Below are 17,313 nucleotides of genomic sequence, written 5' to 3'. Positions count from 1 at the left end.
AGGTCACATAAAATAATGTTGTTAGAACATGGCACACTATGATTGATGAACTACTGTTGATGTATTGTTTTACTGTATGTTTCCTAGAAGAAGCGGGAACCGCAGATCCGGATCCCGTAGCTCCGGAAGAAGGGTCGGAGCTCGAACTTCCGGAAGTAGATCTTCTGTGCCAAGAGAGCTTCAACGAAGGCAAGTCCATCCTTCCCTTGATGCATAAATTACCTATTCTCTCTACCACTGCCTAGGCCGGGAATCATGGGGGAATATTGCATTGTGAGTGAGAGATGGCCCGCATTAACATATACTTTCTGGATACGAAATGTGGTTTGGAAAGAAGGGCAATGTGTTCCCCCAAATAAAGTCTCTTTTTGAAAAGTTTTGCGATGAAGGGTACTCACCCTCATCACCCTGGGAGTGGGATGATCAGGGACTCCCTGGTTTAGGGGAGGGCCTAAGGTGTTGGCTCAGCTGGTTTAGGCGTGAGCAGAAGGATTGTCCCCTCATATAAGGACCGGTTTGTCATTTTCACTACCTGTACTCCTTTATCGTACAACCACTCGAGACTGTGTGGGCAGTCACTCAATCCGAACTCATGCGGTCCAACCCCAGGGTTAAGAAGGCTGGGGAGCACCGGGAGGATAAGGAGGGGGAAAGTTTTGTCCGGTTTGGACATGGTGGTGGCCTGACTCCTTCCGGATAACCGTTAAGGTTAGGACGTGCGAGTAAGGAAAGAGATCCGGCATTCGGGTCTCGCGACGGTGAGATCGCAGAAACCGGACTAGTGGGTAAAGTGTACCCCTCTGCGCAGAGTTAAAACCTATTCGAATAGTCCGTGTCCACTGGTATGGATGAGTCTGGTATGGTATGGCAATTAGAGCTTTTTCACTAAGTTTCTTAACAAGGGAAAGGTGTGATTAAATGGGTGTTGAAAAAGAAAATAAGGCCACGGGAGCGGGAAGCTCAGTGGTGGTTGAGTTTTTGGTTACTTTTAAGACCATGGGAAAACCTTCAAGCAACTGCCTTTTCTCTAAGAAAATGATGAGCGACCACAACTCCACCAAATTGAGCATGTACATCATAGGTCTCTTTCTCTCTACGGGAGTGGGGTGGGCTTGCGGAATACCTAGTGTATTCACCCAGATTTATTTATGTTTTTCAGCAGCCGAGGACTTCTTTTCTGCTATGCTTGATTAAGAGGGCTGTGTCTGCACCCAGTTCTGCCTGTGGCTTGGGCTAGTGTATTTTCCTGCTGTGCTTCTCTATTTGGCTCTCTTGAGCTTGTACCCTGGTATTGTAATAAATTTATCTAAACTCTGTACTATTTGAAGTAAGGGATGTGTTTACTAGCCTCCTGGGACTAGTAATTGTTTCACATTTGAGTCCCAAAGGATCGGGACGCTTCAAGTACACAGGGCGGCGCGGCGTACCGGCGGCGAGGGAGGTCCGGCGAAGGGCGGGGTTAGCTCCGGGAGGTTCTTGCGGTCACAGCGAGGTACGGCTCGACGACTGTGGTGGCCGGAATCGGCCGGTCCACGTGCGCAGGCGGGTGAACTCGTCGGCGGCGAGTGCTCCGGCCTAACCACGACGATACAGGTCAATCCAAGGGCACGAAGAGCTTCACGGGATGTCAAGTAATCGACTCGTGCAAGGAATCGAAGAATGACTCACCATGGAGCTCGGTCTACGCTTGCCGGCGGTCGGGTGAAGTCCGGCGACCGTGAACTGGCTTCTCCGGCGAGGCAAAGTTCGATTCCTCGCTCGGGGAGCTTCACCGAGGCACGCAAGGTCTACTCTGAGGGTCGTACGCGGTTGGGAGAGGCTCTGCTGGCCGGTCTACGGTGGCGGGTATTTGGGTGGCCGCGGGCACGCCGTGCAAGGGGCAACGCCGGTGATCCAGTGCTCCGGTGAGGTCGAGAGCGTGCGGGGGAGTACGGTCGAAGTCTCTGGTGGCTTTATAGGCGCGGGCACGGGCAACGGCGCCGGCTCGGCTTGGCGCGACGCGGGGCACGCGAGGGCGGGCGTCGGGCGTGCTCTGGCGAGCTCAGTGCACGTCGAACACGTGGAGGTTTGTTTCTGCTCTTGTTCTATCCCCTGCTGAGCAGCCAAACGTGCGAATCTTGCCCTAAGACCTTTGAGAGATCTCTCCCCTGCACCTAGGGCTACCTAGTTCATGTGAGTTCCAAGGGGAGATGTGGTTGGGTTTAAGAGATACGGGGGTGGGAAGTTGGCTCTGTCCTAGCTATCCACACCGAGACAAAACTCATGCCAAGTCGTGTCAAACGACTTAGGGTTGGGTTCAAACTTTTCCAAGGTGTTCTAGAGGTCTTTAGGCGCCATTTTGTCAATTGGGCCAAGTGGGTTTGAAGTTTGGAGAAAGGTGAACATGTTTGATCTTTGGAAGAGGGTTGGTTTTGAACTTAGATAAATTCTGATTTTCCTTTTAGGTCTTTCTCTTTGGTGACTCTTTTGGGGTTTTTCTGAAACCTTTTTGGGGTCACTTTCTTACTATTTTTTTATAGGGTATTAAGTGTACTACAACTTTTATCATTAGCCCAGGTCATGATCATGTGGTTTTCATAGCCCTTTTGTCATACTCACTTCTAGGGCTCCATTTGTCTAAAGGGGTTTGAATTAGGGTTTGGGCATTTCTCTCCACTATATGTGCATGATAAAGCCAAGGCATGACTTCTAAGATGGGTTGCACTTACTTAGGATCTTGATTCCCAAGTTTGGTGTATTTTGCTCAAATTAAATCACATGTGATGATAGGTTCATTAGTGTAGTCTTGAGTGAACATCCTAAGTAACACCTGGGGTGTTACAGTCACTCATCAAGTGTGGGAAAAAGTGTGTATGAACTCACTTATGGTTGGAACTCATGAAGTGTAGTGTAAGGCTTACCAAGGAAAAATGGTTGAGGCTGAGCATAGCTTTTAACTTTGTAGGTCAAAATTTTATTAGCAATTACTAAATATAAGTAAATACCATCCCAATTAAATAAGAGATCATAGATGAAATATCCCACAATGCAATGTATGTCAAGTTAAGTTTAGTTCCATCATTTAATCATGCGAAAGGCCCGAGCCGCTCATGCCCGTGAGCACGACTGATATATCAATTTTACACTTTACAGAGGTTGCACATCTTTACCCACAAGTCGCGTAAAAGTTTAGATAACTTTGCACCCAAGTTCACATATGACGGCCAAGCATAATACCACACAATCGAGGTGTGATTGCATAGGGACATTATGAGGCCTTTACAAAGCTCCACTAGCATGAGAGAACCCGCTACAGTTCAGGTAGAGGGGGTATATGAATCCCTCATCCGAAAAGCTATCACAAACAGATCGACCCGAGGACCTCCCTATACTTGCGCAACTCCTCCCCACTTGTCTCTTCAGGTAAGGCCTCAACACACTAGCTTCTCTAATTAATTAGCCAAGACCAGAGCCATAGTAGTCCTTGTGATTGCACTGTTTTCTCGAGTTGGCGCTCCATATTCCAATTAAACAAAATAATCTTACCATTCATAATAATAAATCGAACAATAGTGATAAGGCATGATCATAGTTCAAATATAATATTAATTCATCAACAAGGTAGAGCAATAGCAATACTACCAAATAATTCATTTGTATGCAAGATGTAGGGTAAACAAAATTAGGCGATCTATTAGGTTGCCCAACAATTTAACTTGACAGTACATTATGTGATTAACAAAATCACAAATATTATTAGGTCAAAGAATGTGATCAAGGACACAACTTGCCTTTTACTTGCAAATCCAATTGCTCAGATACTTCCACACAGTTGGGCTTCAGATTTCTGGTCGTAACTTCGTTTCTATTTACAACAATACATACAGATAGATAAAGAACAGCTACAAATAACATTACACAACAACATGAAAACAATTTTAAAGGGTGTTGACGTTCTGAGCAATATGAATAGATATAAATACCATTACACAACATGATCACATTCTTATATTGCACAAATAACATAATAAATTGAAGAGTAGAAATATAGCCTAAAAATACATAAAAATCAATTTTCATCCGTGCACTCAATAAATTTAAGATATCTTATATTTGAACATTGTAAAGTGGCCAAATATGAAATTCTAAGCTAAATAGCCTATTCCAAAATAAAGAGATCTAAATGGCCTCTAAGATCTTATCTAATATCTATACGATTAGTGTATAGAAAACTACTGTCACTATCGACTTTGATGAGTAGATTTAGGAGCTGTTTGTTTTAGATTATATAATTTTATAATTTTTAAATTAAGTGTTAGATTAAAATTTATTAGATCATATAATCTTGATAGATTATAACCCAAATAAACAGACACTTACTGTTCTTGTGACGTGTAACCTTAATAAAAATAAACTCTGTTATGTTCTGCAGAGATAGGGTTACGAGCTAGAGTTAAAAAAACACTTACAGCACGCAGTTGTCGTCGTCATTGTCTTCGACTCTTCGTGGCACCTCCCGTCCATAAAAATAAACGTGTGCCCACAAATCTGTTCGCTCGCATTGGCAACTGAACCGCACCAGGCACCACAGTCCCGTGCGGCAGTGGCAGACGCACAGCAGATCAGCAGCGCCTCCCTCTGCGGCTCTGCCTCTTGCCAAAGCCCCCCACAGAATTCTTCTCCCTCCCCGTCTCCTCTCGCGCTCGCGCGTGGTGAGGTGAGGTGGAGTTCCGACCCCGAGGCCGCAATGGCGACAGCGGAGGTGGTGGTGGCCAACGGCTCGGGCGGCGCCGACACCAAGACCGCGTTTAAGGAGATATACAGCAAGCTCAAGCAGGAGATGCTCGAGGACCCCGCCTTCGAATTCACTGACGAGTCGCTCCAGTGGATCGACCGCGTAATGCTCTTTTCCCCTCCACTTATTGAGTTTATTGTGGGTGGCTGTCGGCTTCTTGATCTCTGGCGGTCCCGTCAGCTCTTTCGATTTCTCCTGAGTTTATTGAGGCTGGCCGTTGAATTCTTCCGGCGTGAGGGCTATGAGTAGGAGTCAGAATCGGTGAATAAATCAATTCCTACAGTTGTTTCGTTGTTTTGAATCAAACTTTTTTATGTCAAATATTCATGACACGAAATAGTCATGTTATAAAAATATATTTTATGAAATACCTAATGATACGGTTTAGCAAATATTAATTCTATTTTCTATAATTCGGTCTGACTTAGAAAAGTTTGGGGTTAAAAAACACTAAGAATTGATGCTGAGGGAGTACATAAACATGAAGTATTCTGTTTAGATTAGTTTAAACGTGTTAGAAGTACTTGTCTACCTGTGAGTTTTGATTGGAGTGAGCGATCTATTATGCTTTGTATCTGTCACACAGAAATGGGAACTTATGAAATCTGAAATAAGTACTGTGTTTTCTGCTTTGGGTTTTGTGTAGGCTATCGAAGGATCGATCAATTTGTCGTGAAAGGCCTAACAGGGTTAAAATTTGCTGTTACCTGTTACTAAAAGAAACTTCCCTTACTAATAATTTGCTCACTACAGTTTAGTTAATCTCTGGCTTTTAGCTGTTGTTCCTGATATTTGACACGTACCTCCGGTCACAAATTAGATGATGTTTTGGTTAGCAAATTAGGCTGGTGATTAGTTACTTTTAGTGTCCAGAACCTCATCTGATTTATGACCCAAGTATAATGGGTATTTAATATGTTTTCATCGAAGCATACCTTCTATGTTGATCTAGGGCTCAGGCAAACTTATTGAGCTGAGCAGACCAACTTCTTTTTTTTTCTTGAACGCGCAGGAGAGCTGTATATCGTTAAATTAATAGAAGAAAAGAGTCTAAAATGGACCAAAGTTTAGTGCCTTAAAAGGCAGAACACAAGACCACCAAACTCCTGCTGCGCATAGTACTCCAGCCTCCTTCTGCGCATGAAAACAGTAGGACACAAAAGGAGGCAAACAGCAAAAGTGCCAGCAGGCTCCACACACACACACCTGTTCTACACTACTCACCCAGAAGATCGGTCCAAGCCCTGAAGATGCTTAGCACCGGCAAGACCCCAACACTCTAACTCATCCAAGAAAACTCTCTTAATTCCGCCTATGGAAGGTCTGACACCATCAAAAACTGCCTTATTACAATGAAGCCATAAACACCAAGCCCCATGATGATGATACTGTTAAAGCTTCTTCTTTTGGATTTGTGCACTTGCTTACACAGACCAACTTCTTTGAAAATTGACTATTTGAGCTACATGTTACTATGCACTGAATAAAAGAGAAAATGTCAAAATGCTGAAAGTTCTGGTCATGAAAATATTTTAAAAAAACTAACGGAAGTCACCATACAGGTCTTATAATGATTGCCCACTAATTCCCATTTTGATTTGTAGTTTCTGCCTGCAGAGAAGGAAATCAGCAGAAACTGGAAAGCTACATAATGGATCCCATTGTTTCTGTTGATGTCTTTCATTTAGTTTCTTCGGTTAAGATCAGAAAATAACGTATCAATAGCTCGGATAATGTTTTAACCTGTTTATTTCTTCTGGAGTAGATGTTGGATTACAATGTGCTTGGAGGAAAGTGCAATCGTGGGCTATCTGTTGTCGATAGCTACAAGATTTTGAAGGGTGTTGACGTTCTGAGCAAGGAGGAGACATTTCTGGCCTGCACCCTTGGCTGGTGTATTGAATGGGTACTAGTTCCTTCTGTTTGTTTTCTATCATTTTTAATATTAATAGATTGCATTTTCTGCTAATTTGGAATTTTAATTCACTATTTCTTGTCTTACAGCTTCAAGCTTATTTTCTTGTGCTTGATGATATTATGGACAACTCCCAGACACGGCGTGGCCAGCCTTGCTGGTTTAGAGTGCCACAGGTTAGATCAGGAGCGTCTATCCTTTTTACTTACCAAATTATTTCTATTGATTCTTGCTTTGATGGCTGTACTAAGTCTTACACTCTCACTTGGGAAGTTTGTTGTTGAACCCGAGTTATATAAGAATCCATCCATCAGTTTTCTGTTAAGCCATGTTTCTGTCATATCTTAACTAACTTATTTTATGTTCCATGATTCATTTTTACTAGTGCATTGTTTAGCTTTTGCAGATTGTTTTAGGCTTTTAGCTTCTAATGTATGATACCTATTGCTCACTTTTTTTTTTTTGCAATAGGTTGGTCTCATTGCAGTAAATGATGGGATTATCCTTCGCAATCATATCTCACGAATCCTTCAACGCCACTTCAAAGGAAAGCCATATTATGTTGATATCATTGACTTGTTCAACGAGGTAATCATATCTTCTGACATAATAAAAAATTTCATGCTACCAATACTGGATGCTTCTTACATATGACTGATTCACTTTTCATGTTTTCAGGTTGAGTTCAAGACAGCTTCAGGGCAAATGTTGGATCTTATCACTACCCACGAGGGTGAAAAGGATCTAACTAAATATAACTTGACAGTGTAAGTTTATGTTTCGCTGTATCAGTAACATAATTCACACGCTTTGTTTCCTTTCATGGTTTATTGTTTAGTTTCCAGAATGAGTTATTATTATGTGTTTAGCACCTCAAATTTAGGATAAAATCTTTTATTTGTGCTAATTTCTCTCAATGATTTTCATTTTGCACAGTCACCGCCGCATCGTTCAGTACAAGACAGCTTATTATTCATTCTACCTTCCTGTAAGAGTTATTGCTCTATATATTCTTCTCAGTCATCTGGATGTTAGCATTTCAATTTGTTGAGTGTGGTAATAAGTTTCTACTCCATTCAAGGTTGCATGTGCATTGCTGCTGGCTGGTGAGAACTTGGAAAACTTTGTTGATGTAAAGAACATTCTCGTTGAAATGGGAACATACTTTCAAGTTCAGGTAATGCTCTTGTTTTTTTAAGGCCAAATGACATGGATTTGCTATATTGGGCTACCTCTGATCATTGGCATTTTTCTACAGGATGACTATCTAGATTGTTTTGGTGATCCTGAATTCATTGGCAAGGTTAGATGTTTGCACATTCTCTTTCTACTATATAGAATAAGTGCTATTGTTGGACCAATCGCGACCAAGGCCCTGTTTTCTTGAACTTGATCTCATCAGTATTTATTCTTATCACAGATCGGAACTGACATTGAAGACTACAAATGTTCCTGGCTAGTTGTGCAAGCTCTTGAGCGTGCTGCTGAGAACCAAAAGAGCATTCTGTTTGTAAGCACTATTAAACTGGCCAATCTTTTTCACAACATAAACGACAAAGTAAGAAAATCCTTCATGTCTGTTCAAACAGGAAAATTACGGAAAGTCTGATCCAGCGTGTGTTGCAAAGGTGAAGGACTTGTACAAAGAGCTTAAACTGGAGGTTTGTTCTGAACATTCCATGTTCTTATTATTTATTGTTCCGTCCACCATGTAAGCATCACGCCTGTTTGTTGTTATTATTATCCGGAAACAATTAAACCCAACGTATGATGGTCATGGTGCATTGACCTGGTTAAAGGCACTGAAACAATGGTCATATTGTCTGCATGTGGATGTACGCATTTACATGTGGCTGCTCTCCAACACTCTGTTTTCGTTATATGTTCTGTTCTGGTGGTGACGTCCTTTCCTGATTGATATAAACCCAGGAGGTTTTCCATGAGTACGAGAGGGAGAGTTACAACAAGCTGATTGCCGACATCGAGGCCCAGCCGAGCAAGGCAGTCCAAACTGTTTTGAAGTCCTTCCTTCACAAGATCTACAAGAGGGACAAGTAGACCCAGATCGTCGACAAGCTGCTCCATCGACGCTTGCATCAATCAAATTACTATACTTGATTGATGCGGACGAGTAATTGTACTATGTTGTTTTGTGTTTTCATTCTCCTGTTGTACGGTACACCTTAATACGGAGTATAATAAAGCACAGTGGTACTAGGGATGCAAAGCCATCTTGTGTCACCATTCACCAACGCGTCCGAGGTCGTTCGTCACTCTCGACTTCCAAAGGATCTGAGAAGACGAATGCTCTGTTAACGACAGTGTCGAGTGTTATTAATGGTGGACATCTTGATAAAGGCAGTCTACTGTGCTCCCCGATTGGACCGGTGCACATTCTAGCCCATTTGATGTGATGCCTTTTCCGCATCCAGGGTGTGTTTGGTTCACGATTTGGATCTAGCCCGTCTAACCAACTAAACCTGACTTGTGCAATACAAGATGCACTTATATGATTGCATGAACTACTCACAATATGGGTGTGTTTGGTTCACGATTTGGATCTAGCCCGTCTAACCAATTAAACCTGGCTTGTGCAGTACAAGATGCACTTATATGATTGCATTAACTATTCAAACCTACGTAAGATAGATGTACGTGTATTACTACAGTTTCTATATATATCATATATAGATAAGTCTTGTTAAATTGAATAGTTATTCACACACGTTTCAAACCTTTACAAAAGCATCTGAAAGTCCTGAGTGATTTGTGAGGATAGTGACAACGAGATATTACTTACGTTATCGCGACTTCAGACCTTGCAGGCATGGTGAGTGACGGTGGCATGACGGGTGTCGATGTTTAAACTCTGAGACGTGAACAAACACACCCGTGACAGTCCTGAAGGTTAGATTTACGGTACGACTTAGATTTGCCTAGTGATTCCTGAAATATAAAATGCAAATACTTTTCCTGAAATATAAAATGCAAATACTTCGATCCCTTTGGAATGTAGAAATTTCATGACTAGAAATTTATACGGGGAAAATTCCCGTATGCGAAGAGGGCCTTCATTAGGAGCCCAAGGGTTTGTTTGTTTCGATTTTTTTCTAACGAGCTTTTCTGAGGATATAGTTGTTGGAAAAATCTTGCTGTGAGAAGAATCTGAGTATCGTAAAGATAACGTGTGGTGGAAGATGAAGTTTATTGAGTTTAGAATTTAGGACTTGATGAATTCCTTGTATCACAATGACTTAACCGATTATGTGACAACATTGATTTTGGATGATTTTTACCAAAACAATTATCATAAAAGCATGCTAAAAAGATGGTCCACAACATAGATTGTAATGGGTAAATACCCACCGGGTATTACTATCCCATACACGTACCCACGACGAAAAAATAGCCCCGTCGGGTTACCCGTACCAACAAAGATTAAACATCTAAATTATACAAATGTAAAGTATATCTATCTAAATATCATTACAAAATTTCTAGCATCATTCAATCATCTATTCAACAACACCATAGATAATTGGATAAAGTAGCAACACTAGGATAGTACCACATAACATATTACATGTTCCATTACATGGTTATCAAATAATTATTAAGCCTTATATGACATAATCACCTAAAATGTTGTTAAATAGTCAAAGAGATGGATGGCTGAAGCCCAAGTTCATGTTTTTAGACTGAGTTTATACCGGGTATTTTATACCCATTGGTTAACGGACATAAGTGAGGGCAGAACGTTTACCCAATTACTCATTGAGTGAAGGTTTTTGCACAATAAAATACTTATGAATAGAACATTTAGACTCATATACATACTTTAATAGAGTAAATACTTATCAGTTATCGGATCACGGATACCCATTTCTAGTCCCCATCAGAAAAAAGCTGAAACAAGACTCGGCTTCCACCTGTCAATCAAAAAAAAAAAACTCCACATTGGACAGCATCCAGGCCCCACTGTCCAGGCACCCGGATCCAGCCCTCTCTCCCTTCTCCACTTCCGTTTCCGGATTCTTGCGTTTCCAAGTCCGATACAAACCAGCGCCGCGCCGCGCGAGCACGTCGGGCGACGTTGCGGCAGGCGAGATCCGAGAACACTCCTCCCTCGCGCCCCCGCACCCGCATGGCCGCCGCTGGCCGCAGATAGGGAGGCGCAGGCGGGGGCGTGCAGATCCAGATCCGGTGGGCGGCGAGGACGAGATCGCCCCCTACCACCATGGCGGGCGCCGTGTCGGCGCTCTTCCTGCTGGACATTAAGGGCCGCGTCCTCGTCTGGCGCGACTATCGTGGTGATGTCTCCGCGCTCCAGGCCGAGCGCTTCTTCACCAAGCTCCTCGACAAGGAGGTAAGTGGCCGATCGGCCTGCTCACCTTGCCTGTTGTCTTGTCTACTCCTGAGATCCGTGCGGCCCTAGTGCTGAATTCTCGTGGAATGGGTAGGGCGACTCGGAAGTCCACTCGCCTGTGGTCTACGACGACGCCGGCGTCACGTACATGTTCATCCAGCACAACAATGTCTTCCTCCTCACCGCTGCTCGCCAGAACTGCAACGCGGCCAGCATCCTCCTCTTCCTCCACCGTGTCGTAGATGTACGTGCCCTCACCCCCCTGTTTGAAGTGAATCGTTGATGACATTGTACCACTTGTCGTTTATGCGACTTGTGCGTGAGTACAGGTGTTTAAGCACTACTTCGAGGAACTGGAAGAGGAGTCGCTCAGAGATAACTTCGTCGTTGTGGTAAGCAAATTTCAAGTACTTCTGTTTGATGTGCGGTTACTGGGACTTGACGGAATGGGGCGCCCATTTTGTGCTTACAGTATGAGTTGCTGGATGAGATGATGGATTTCGGGTACCCACAATACACGGAGGCGAAGATCCTAAGTGAGTTCATCAAGACAGATGCGTACAGGATGGAGGTCACACAGCGTCCACCCATGGCCGTGACAAATGCTGTGTCATGGAGGAGCGAGGGGATCCGTTACAAGAAGAATGAAGTATGTTGATTTACTATTTACCTTCTCTCTTTTTAGTGCAGGCAATCAGTTCTGTGATGGCACTTGACAAACCACCACACTTGTATCTACAGGTCTTCTTGGATGTAGTAGAGAGTGTTAACATTCTAGTTAACAGCAATGGGCAGATTGTGAGATCAGATGTGGTTGGGGCACTGAAGATGCGAACATATTTGAGGTGAGTTTGCATTGTCATGTGACCACACAACTAAATAAATGTGACCTATAATTTAAGTCCTTGTAGAATACTGTTATGCAAACAAGTGATCAATTTATTGTTGATCTATTTTTTTAATAGAAAACAGCTTGCATTGCTGTCGGCGAATTTGTTCCTGAGATCTACGGATTTTATGCTGGATTGGGATAGCATACCAGGGCTTTTGTTACTATGGCCTCTCTTTGTTATGATGTAGATTAGTGATCGAAATATATGAAAATTTTGAATTGAAACTCGAGGATGTTACTTGTCCAGTGTTACTAGTTCCAGTTATTTTTCTTGCTAGCTTATATGCTCAAATCTTTGTTCAGGACATTTATTTTGTGATTCTATTTCACTTCTGTAATACTTGTATTGATAACTGGGCGTACCCAGTGCCATAGGCTTCCCGCACTGTGCGGGGTCTGGGGAAGAGTATCTTGTATTGATAACTGGAAATACTATATATTTGTTAGCAAGTTAACAAATGTTGAAATCGCAATCAACAATCACCATCTAACAATAAAATGTCAAAAGAATGTTTAGATGTATTTACCAGGGTGATTATACTACAGGAAGTTGACTAGTTGTGAGGTCAATAATTTATTTGTGTTTTGCCTTAAAATATTTTAATGATTTTATATCCAGTATTCAGATAGATATTTACTTGTCAAACCGTGAAGTGAGATAAACTTGAAAGGTGCAAAACACATGGTGTACGCTCATAATGTTTGTACTGTACCTAATTCTTATTTGTGTGGACTGTGGTGCTACCTCCGTCTCCAAAAGAGTGTCATTCTCATTTTTCGAGGAGTCAATGAATCAAATTTGACCCAATATATACAAAAAGTACTGATATTTATTAGGTGTAATAAGTATCATTATTAAATTATGGAATATATTTCCATAATTAATCATTTAATCTATTTGGATATATAAATGTTGATGATTTTTCTATGAATAGATGTTCATTTAATATGTTTAGTTAATAGATGCATTTAGTCGGAACCTAGAATGATTCTCTCTCAAGGACGGAGGTGGTATTTAGTTAATAGATGTTGGTTGTGTTTCTGTTTTAGTATGTTGAGAATAGCTGGACTTGGAGACTCGCTGTCTAATTTGAAAACAAGATGTATGCAATGCGAGTTTTCTCATTTTCATTTGATGTATTCTTCATGATATTAAAAGCGAACCTGCCAACTAGGGTTTTTCAACTACTCATTTTACGCAGCCACACTTAAATTCTTCTCGCATTCAGATGTACTATACACACATATATATATAGGGATGAAAGTGGGTATCTGAATTGTTAGGACAATTTAATATTTTAAATAGATATGTATGAAATTTGATGCTAATATGTTCTTATGTTACCAAGCACACTATTACAAATAATAATAAAATTTTGCATAAATTGTTTTATACATTATTTGCTCCCTACAGTAAAAAAGGATAAATGTATCTGTATCCGAATTTTATATCTATCATTTGAGAATATATATGATAAATTTGAGGTTTACCATTTATGAATCTTTACAAGGTCAATGCTAAAAACAAGAATATGAATTTGCATAGCAGATTCTATATCCTATTTATTCACAATCAAAGAAAAAGACCAAAAAATGATATCCGAATAAGTATCTGATTTTATCCCTACATCTACAGCCCTAACAGTGAGACATTTTGAAACAGTGGAATGCCTGAGTGCAAACTCGGCTTGAATGATAGGGTTCTTTTGGAGGCTCAAGGCAGAGCAACTAAAGGAAAAGCGATAGACCTTGATGATATCAAATTTCATCAGTAAGCAAAAAATATTTCTCTTTTCTTCACCAAATCCGTTGCATCACTAATTCAGCATGACCATTCTCCCTTCTTTTTAGGTGTGTACGTTTAGCTAGATTCGAGAATGATAGAACTATATCGTTCATACCTCCTGATGGATCTTTTGATCTAATGACATACAGGCTTAGCACTCAGGTTCTCTTTCTGATCAACTGTGGAATGCTCTATAGAAGATATGAAATGTTTCCACTTTATCATTTTCACATGCATGCCTTTATTTGATGTTCTTTAGGTAAAACCTCTTATCTGGGTCGAAGCACAGATTGAGAAACATTCTAGAAGCCGTATAGAACTCATGGTGAAGGCAAGGAGTCAGTTCAAGGAAAGAAGGTGAATGATATTTACAAACGCAAGATTTGCTTGTATGACAGGAATGTGCTTTTTGAAAGAATGGGTTTCTTTTTTCCGTTTACAGCACAGCAACAAATGTTGAAATTGAAGTGCCTGTTCCTTCAGATGCCACAAACCCAAATATAAGAACTTCAATGGGTTCTGCTGCATATGCTCCTGAGAGAGATGCAATGGTCTGGAAAGTAAAATCATTCCCTGGTGGCAAGGTAATTACTGTCCAATTCCAAATCAATTCCTTTTTCCATGTCCATTGCAATTTTGAAGTGTGCTCATGTGCTGAAGCAATCCATCCTGTAGGAATACATGTGCAGAGCAGAATTTAGTCTTCCTAGCATAACAGCGGAAGAAGGGGCCCCAGAAAAGAAGGCACCAATACGAGTGAAATTTGAGATACCATATTTCACCGTATCAGGTATTCAGGTAATAGATTTACTGTTCGAAGATATTTGTCTATTGTTGTACTTCCTCATTTCAAATTATAAGACGATTTAGTTTTTATAGATACATTACTTTTACTATGTAGTGTACATCTAAGTTCATAGCAAAAGATATGTATCTGGAAAATCCAAAATGTCTTATAATTTAGAATGGAGGGAGTAGCATTCTATCTATTGTATATTGTATCTGGAAAAGATATGTATCTGGAATCTTCAGCCACTGAATGATGCACTATATTGCATATTGTGCAGGTCCGTTATCTGAAGATAATTGAAAAGAGTGGTTACCAGGCACTCCCCTGGGTTAGATATATCACGATGGCTGGCGAATATGAGCTGAGACTTATATGAGTTTTCTCTTTTCTGGCTGATGGAAGACATTTATGAAGCTGCAAGATACATATTTGCTCGAGACAGCAACCGTATGACATTTGAATGTTAGCCTGGACGTCTTCTGCCGACCACACAAGGTTTTCCCCCTGGGGGCTTGTTCATCTTGTTAGGCTCACCTTACCTTGGTTATTGTACGTTACCCATCAAGTATAGTTTTTGAAAAAAAGAGAGGATAATTTTAATTTTCATCTCTCTTGTATTATTATTGATTTATTTTTGTGGGTACCAAACTTGGATTTGTTTCATCTGATCGAGTTCACAAAAACACTGCCATTACTGGGTGATGGTTCTGAACTGCAGGTTGAAACAATTGTGCCCTTTACTGTAAATGTCGTCGTCTTGTATCCAGGCAAAAGAAAGGAAACCTACCGAGACCTATTATGACATCAATAATTTCAACTTTTTTTTGTTTCAATTATTTCTTTTAATGTGGAGTTCTTGTTATGCCAATTTCTGCGTATTCTAAGAAAGGTCACTATGGCAGAATCCTTTTGGCGAAGTTAATTCTAATTTCATTTTGTAAACCTAGCGTACAACGTATAAAGTATCACCTTCGAGATTCGAAGAAATTTCCATGTTTAGCTTATTATTGGCTCGGCATTTTAAAAATGTGTTTAGTATCGAAGTACGCCTGCCACTCTGTTTATTAGTTAAATTCCGTATGGTTAGTGCCGGGTCAATAGAAGGAGACGATTGTAACACCCGGCTTTAAGGAACAAAGCCAGGTGCATCTCATACATGCGCCAAGAAAACAACATATATAATAACAGAGTGTATAGAGATAAATGTCAATAACATCAGAATATTTATTACATAGCGGAAGATTTATTACAAAATAAAAGATAAATATAAAACGAACTAAGGATCGTCGGCGCCAATGTCGACTGAGAAACGCCATCTAGATCAGATCATACTCCTCGCCTTGTGGCTCCTCCTGAACCACATGTTCTTCTCCTGTGGGGGGGTGTGAGACAGCAAGAGTGAGCTCACATACGTTCATAGCTCAACAAGTCGTGGGGAATAATGTGGCATGAACTCACCAAAGGTGGGAGTTCATGAAGTGTAAGGCTGATCAATGAAATAAAGGCTGAGGCTGAGCATTGCTTTTATAAGTTGGTCAAAATTTTATTAGCAATTACTAGGTGTAAGTAAATACCAAACCTTAATAATAATAAAGAACAGTAATAGTAAAATAATCCCAAATGCGATGCAAATGTCAAATTAAATTTAAGTTCCATAATTAATCATGTGAGGGTCCGAACCGCTTATGACCGTGAGCACGGCTAGTATACCAGTTTTACACTCTGCAGAGGTTGCGCATCTTTACCCACAAGTCATGTTACCCATCGGCCAAAAGATGGCCAATCCCATACACCTCTACCGAGGAGGCGAGGCAGGGTAACACTACGAGGCCTTTACAAAGTTCCACTAGCTTTAGAAATCCCGCTACAGTTTATAGGAAGCTCCAATGCAGGGTTCTTGCCTGACCGCCATCGCAGCAAAATCAACCCAAAGACCTCCCTACACTGACCACTCCCCTACTTCCCTTGCCCCTTTCGGGTAAGGAAGACCTCCACTAGCTTTCCTAGTTAATCAGCCAAGGGCGTCCCATTATACCCTTGTGGTAGCACTGTTTTCCCGGGTGGTCGCTCCATGTTCCCATTAACATAATGATCTTAACATGAACAGTAATAATAAAAGAGTAATTATGAATAAAGTATCTTCATACCCAAATCCACATAAAGCAATAGCAGGTACTACCCAAAAATATTTCAGTGGTAAACAAGGTATAAAGATAGCCAAAACTAGGGTAACCTATTGGGTCCCATCAAAATTATCCTATGCAGATCATTATAATTAATAAGAACATGGCTGGGAAAAAGTAAGTGATCAAAGGCACAACTTGCCTTCAATGAGCTCCTGCTCAGCTACTTCTACTTGCTGAGCCTCAGATTCCAAAGTGGCTTGCTCGTCTACTCGCATCAACACAATACATACATAGTATAGCATAAATTAACATCACATCAAACATGTAAATAAAATATACAGTAAAAATCTACACATTAAAATAAGAACCTAGGAACAGGAATCATAATTTTTAGAGTTATATATTTTAAGTTATGAATTTTCTAAGATTTAATGTGCTTGAAATAGGATTAAATGATAAATAAATTTTCTTACTGTTTTCATGTCAAAACAGAGACACTAGGTGTTAGAGAATATTATTACAAAATTTTAGAAACTGGAATGGTTCAATTTGGAGTTCATATGAATTTTCTACCAATTAAACAAGTTCTAGTAATTATTTTTGTATTAAAAAATGCATTTCTGATTTATTTTCTCTGTTTTTCGAGTTTTCTGGACTGGGCCTC

The 17,313-nt window shown here is 40.8% G+C and overlaps 2 protein-coding genes across 2 annotated transcripts; both read left to right on the top strand.

The window, feature by feature from the left end:
* Positions 1-4,584: 4,584 nt before the first annotated feature.
* Positions 4,585-8,913, top strand: LOC100273420 (farnesyl diphosphate synthase3). The gene is made up of 11 exons (NM_001147857.1): positions 4,585-4,876; positions 6,540-6,680; positions 6,779-6,865; positions 7,161-7,277; positions 7,368-7,456; positions 7,626-7,677; positions 7,771-7,866; positions 7,948-7,992; positions 8,110-8,199; positions 8,279-8,350; positions 8,619-8,913. Exons 1-11 carry the CDS (start codon positions 4,727-4,729, stop codon positions 8,745-8,747), a joined length of 1,068 nt encoding a protein of 355 aa, NP_001141329.1. The 5' UTR covers positions 4,585-4,726; the 3' UTR covers positions 8,748-8,913.
* Positions 8,914-10,725: 1,812 nt separating this feature from the next.
* LOC103651285 (AP-1 complex subunit mu-2) lies at positions 10,726-15,329 on the top strand. The gene is made up of 11 exons (NM_001301599.1): positions 10,726-11,055; positions 11,150-11,299; positions 11,385-11,447; positions 11,528-11,704; positions 11,797-11,900; positions 13,611-13,718; positions 13,799-13,895; positions 13,993-14,090; positions 14,176-14,317; positions 14,409-14,531; positions 14,801-15,329. The coding sequence occupies exons 1-11, from the start codon at positions 10,927-10,929 to the stop codon at positions 14,897-14,899; spliced, it is 1,290 nt and encodes a 429-aa protein (NP_001288528.1). The 5' UTR covers positions 10,726-10,926; the 3' UTR covers positions 14,900-15,329.
* The last annotated feature ends 1,984 nt before the right edge of the window (positions 15,330-17,313 follow it).

Source organism: Zea mays, chromosome 3 (assembly GCF_902167145.1).
Source record: "Zea mays cultivar B73 chromosome 3, Zm-B73-REFERENCE-NAM-5.0, whole genome shotgun sequence".
Taxonomy (NCBI): domain Eukaryota; kingdom Viridiplantae; phylum Streptophyta; class Magnoliopsida; order Poales; family Poaceae; genus Zea; species Zea mays.
The sequence above is the reverse complement of the archived record's forward strand: the minus strand, read 5'-3'. Positions and strand labels throughout refer to the sequence as shown.

What these genes read in the sequence shown, in the direction of transcription:
- LOC103651285 (NM_001301599.1), top strand. Translation starts at nt 10,927, where the DNA reads ATGGCGGGCGCCGTGTCGGCGCTCTTCCTGCTGGACATTAAGGGCCGC. An exon ending in CATACAGGCTTAGCACTCAG is followed by an intron (nt 13,896 to 13,992) that starts GTTCTCTTTCTG and finishes GATGTTCTTTAG; the next exon opens with GTAAAACCTCTTATCTGGGT. An exon ending in AATCATTCCCTGGTGGCAAG is followed by an intron (nt 14,318 to 14,408) that starts GTAATTACTGTC and finishes TCCATCCTGTAG; the next exon opens with GAATACATGTGCAGAGCAGA.
- LOC100273420 (NM_001147857.1), top strand. Translation starts at nt 4,727, where the DNA reads ATGGCGACAGCGGAGGTGGTGGTGGCCAACGGCTCGGGCGGCGCCGAC. An exon ending in CGCTCCAGTGGATCGACCGC is followed by an intron (nt 4,877 to 6,539) that starts GTAATGCTCTTT and finishes CTTCTGGAGTAG; the next exon opens with ATGTTGGATTACAATGTGCT. An exon ending in ATCCTGAATTCATTGGCAAG is followed by an intron (nt 7,993 to 8,109) that starts GTTAGATGTTTG and finishes TTCTTATCACAG; the next exon opens with ATCGGAACTGACATTGAAGA.